The sequence below is a fragment of the Rhodamnia argentea genome, chromosome 11 (genome assembly GCF_020921035.1).
Source record: "Rhodamnia argentea isolate NSW1041297 chromosome 11, ASM2092103v1, whole genome shotgun sequence".
Lineage (NCBI taxonomy): Eukaryota > Viridiplantae > Streptophyta > Magnoliopsida > Myrtales > Myrtaceae > Rhodamnia > Rhodamnia argentea.
Window position 1 is genome coordinate 9,406,065 of NC_063160.1, and position 2,296 is coordinate 9,408,360.

A 2,296-nucleotide genomic window follows, 5' to 3' on the forward strand; every position below is an offset into this window, starting at 1 on the left:
GGGCAGGTAATATAATGTTTAGTGATTAGTATTTGTTACTTATATGCTCCTCTTAAAACAAATTTTCTTTTGGTGAAAAGAAGACGTTTCATCTTTTTCTTTGTTTTGTTTTTATGTTAGTTTGTTTGAGAGAAGCATTTTAAGAATCCTCTCAGTAGTTGTTCGTTAAAATGTAAAAAATGTAAAAAATTATAACACCCTACCTCGGACAATGTACTGGTAGAATGTACCTTAGGGGTAGGCCTTCATTTCTTTTGATATATATAAATGACAATTGTAAAGGGAAGTTTAGCATGATAATGAATAATATATTTTTTTCCCCTTGATAAGCATTACGGCTTTTTCCCGAGATTAGATCAGCATACCTATAGCAGTGATGCTTTTAATGAGAAATGATGCTTTTCTCGGATAGCTTATTGGTTGGAATTTGTCTCTTGTGCTTTTCTCTCTCATTCTAGTAGCTTTGATAAATTAACTTCTAATGATAAGTGACGTTTTTCTTAGTTTGAAGATAAACTACCTTCATACATCGGCATTGAGAGACTCCCTCTCAAATGGATATGGAGGGAGTAGTAACTACCATGCTTCGTACTAGCAGCGAAATTATCCCTCAAATGGAGACTCCCTCTCAAATGGATGATGATGGCACAAGGTAAGTAATGTCTTCATGAAAGTATGTTAGTTTTTCTTCTGTTTTATTGTTTGTTATTCAAGTTTATCGTCTAATGACGTCACTTTGTCCACTATGTTTTTGTGTGATTTTATCAGCAGTAATGACTGGACTCCACAAATGGGTATGGAATTTAATGATGTAGATGAGGCATGGGAGTTTTGGAAGATCTATGCATTAAAAATTGGTTTTGGTGTACGTAGGAGAGTTACTAACAAAGGGAAGGATGGTTCCATAACTTCTACACGTTTTTGTTGTGCAAAAGAGGGACATCGACAAAAAGATAAACGGCTGGAATTAGTAAAAAAGCCTAGGCCTGAAACGAGGATGGACTGTCATGCCCGAATGGGAATCAAATTAGTTCGAGAGAGCGGTAAATATTTTGTGTATGATTTTGAGCCAATGCATTCCCATCCACTCCACTTTGAAGAGTGTACTCACTTGATACGGTCACATATGCAAATAAGCGACGTCCAAGCTCAGCAAATTGTGTTGGGCGACAATGCGGGCCTCACACAGAGACAGCAGCATGACTTGTCTAGTGTACAATCTGGGGGAAGAGAAAACGTAGGTTACACAAGGGTTGATGTGAAAAACTATCTTCACACTAAACGAGGGAGAGACATGGAGTTTGGGGACGCAGGATGTTTGTTAAAGTATTTCGAAAAACGCCAAATCTTAGACACATCTTTCTTTTATCTTGTTCACCTTGATAGTAATGAGCAAATAACAAACATATTTTGGGCGGACTCTAGAATGGTTATTGATTATGCCCTTTTTGGTGATGTTGTGACCTTTGACACAACATTTTCCACCAACAAAGAGTATAGGCCACTTGGTGTATTTATTGGATTCAATCACCATAGAGAGCTTGTGATTTTTGGGGCTGCACTTTTATATGATGAAACCGCAGATTCATTCAAATGGCTTTTCGAGACATTCTTGGGGGCACACAAATATAGGAGGCCTGCAACAATTTTTACTGATCAAGATGCAGCAATGTCGAAGGCATTAGAAGAGGTGATTCCCGAGACAAGACATGGATTGTGTACATGGCATCTAATGCAAAATGCTATGAAAAATGTTGGTCACTTAATGAGGAATGGATCTAATTTTTTGACTGATTTAAAGAAGCTTGTCTATGAATATGTAGAAGTGAAAAAATTTGAGGAGGCTTGGGATTCATTACTTTCAACATATGAAGCTACTGATAATTCTTGGCTTCAAAATCTGTATAGGTTGAAAGAGAAGTGGGCTAGATGTTATATGAAATCTACGGTGACTTTGGGGATACATAGTACACAATTGAGTGAGAGTTTGAATGGAGATTTGAAGGATTATCTTGCGTGTAATGTAAATCTAAATGGATTTTTCAAGAGATTTGATAAGGTTGTGAGTGATAAGCGGTACAAAGAGTTACAGGCTGAGTTTAATGCTAGAGAGAAATTGCCCACAATTTTGTGTCGGACATCACCTATGTTGCAGCAAGCAAGCAAGGTCTATACACCTTCAATGTTTGAAAATTTTCGGACGGAATGGATGAAAACTTTATCCCTGGTTATCAAGGAACGTAATGAGATGGATATCTTGCGGGGAATATGTTGTTGGTTCATTTGGTACAAATGA

General features: G+C 37.2%; 1 protein-coding gene across 1 annotated transcript; it reads left to right on the forward strand.

The window, feature by feature from the left end:
• Positions 1-540: 540 nt before the first annotated feature.
• LOC115746973 (protein FAR1-RELATED SEQUENCE 5-like) lies at positions 541-2,296 on the forward strand. The gene is made up of 2 exons (XM_048273013.1): positions 541-652; positions 769-2,296. The coding sequence occupies exons 1-2, from the start codon at positions 555-557 to the stop codon at positions 2,294-2,296; spliced, it is 1,626 nt and encodes a 541-aa protein (XP_048128970.1). The 5' UTR covers positions 541-554.

Bases quoted from the DNA above. Each gene is read 5' to 3' on its own strand.
- LOC115746973 (XM_048273013.1), top strand. From the start codon at position 555: ATGGATATGGAGGGAGTAGTAACTACCATGCTTCGTACTAGCAGCGAA. The intron at 653-768 runs GTAAGTAATGTC...TGATTTTATCAG, and splicing joins ATGGATGATGATGGCACAAG to CAGTAATGACTGGACTCCAC.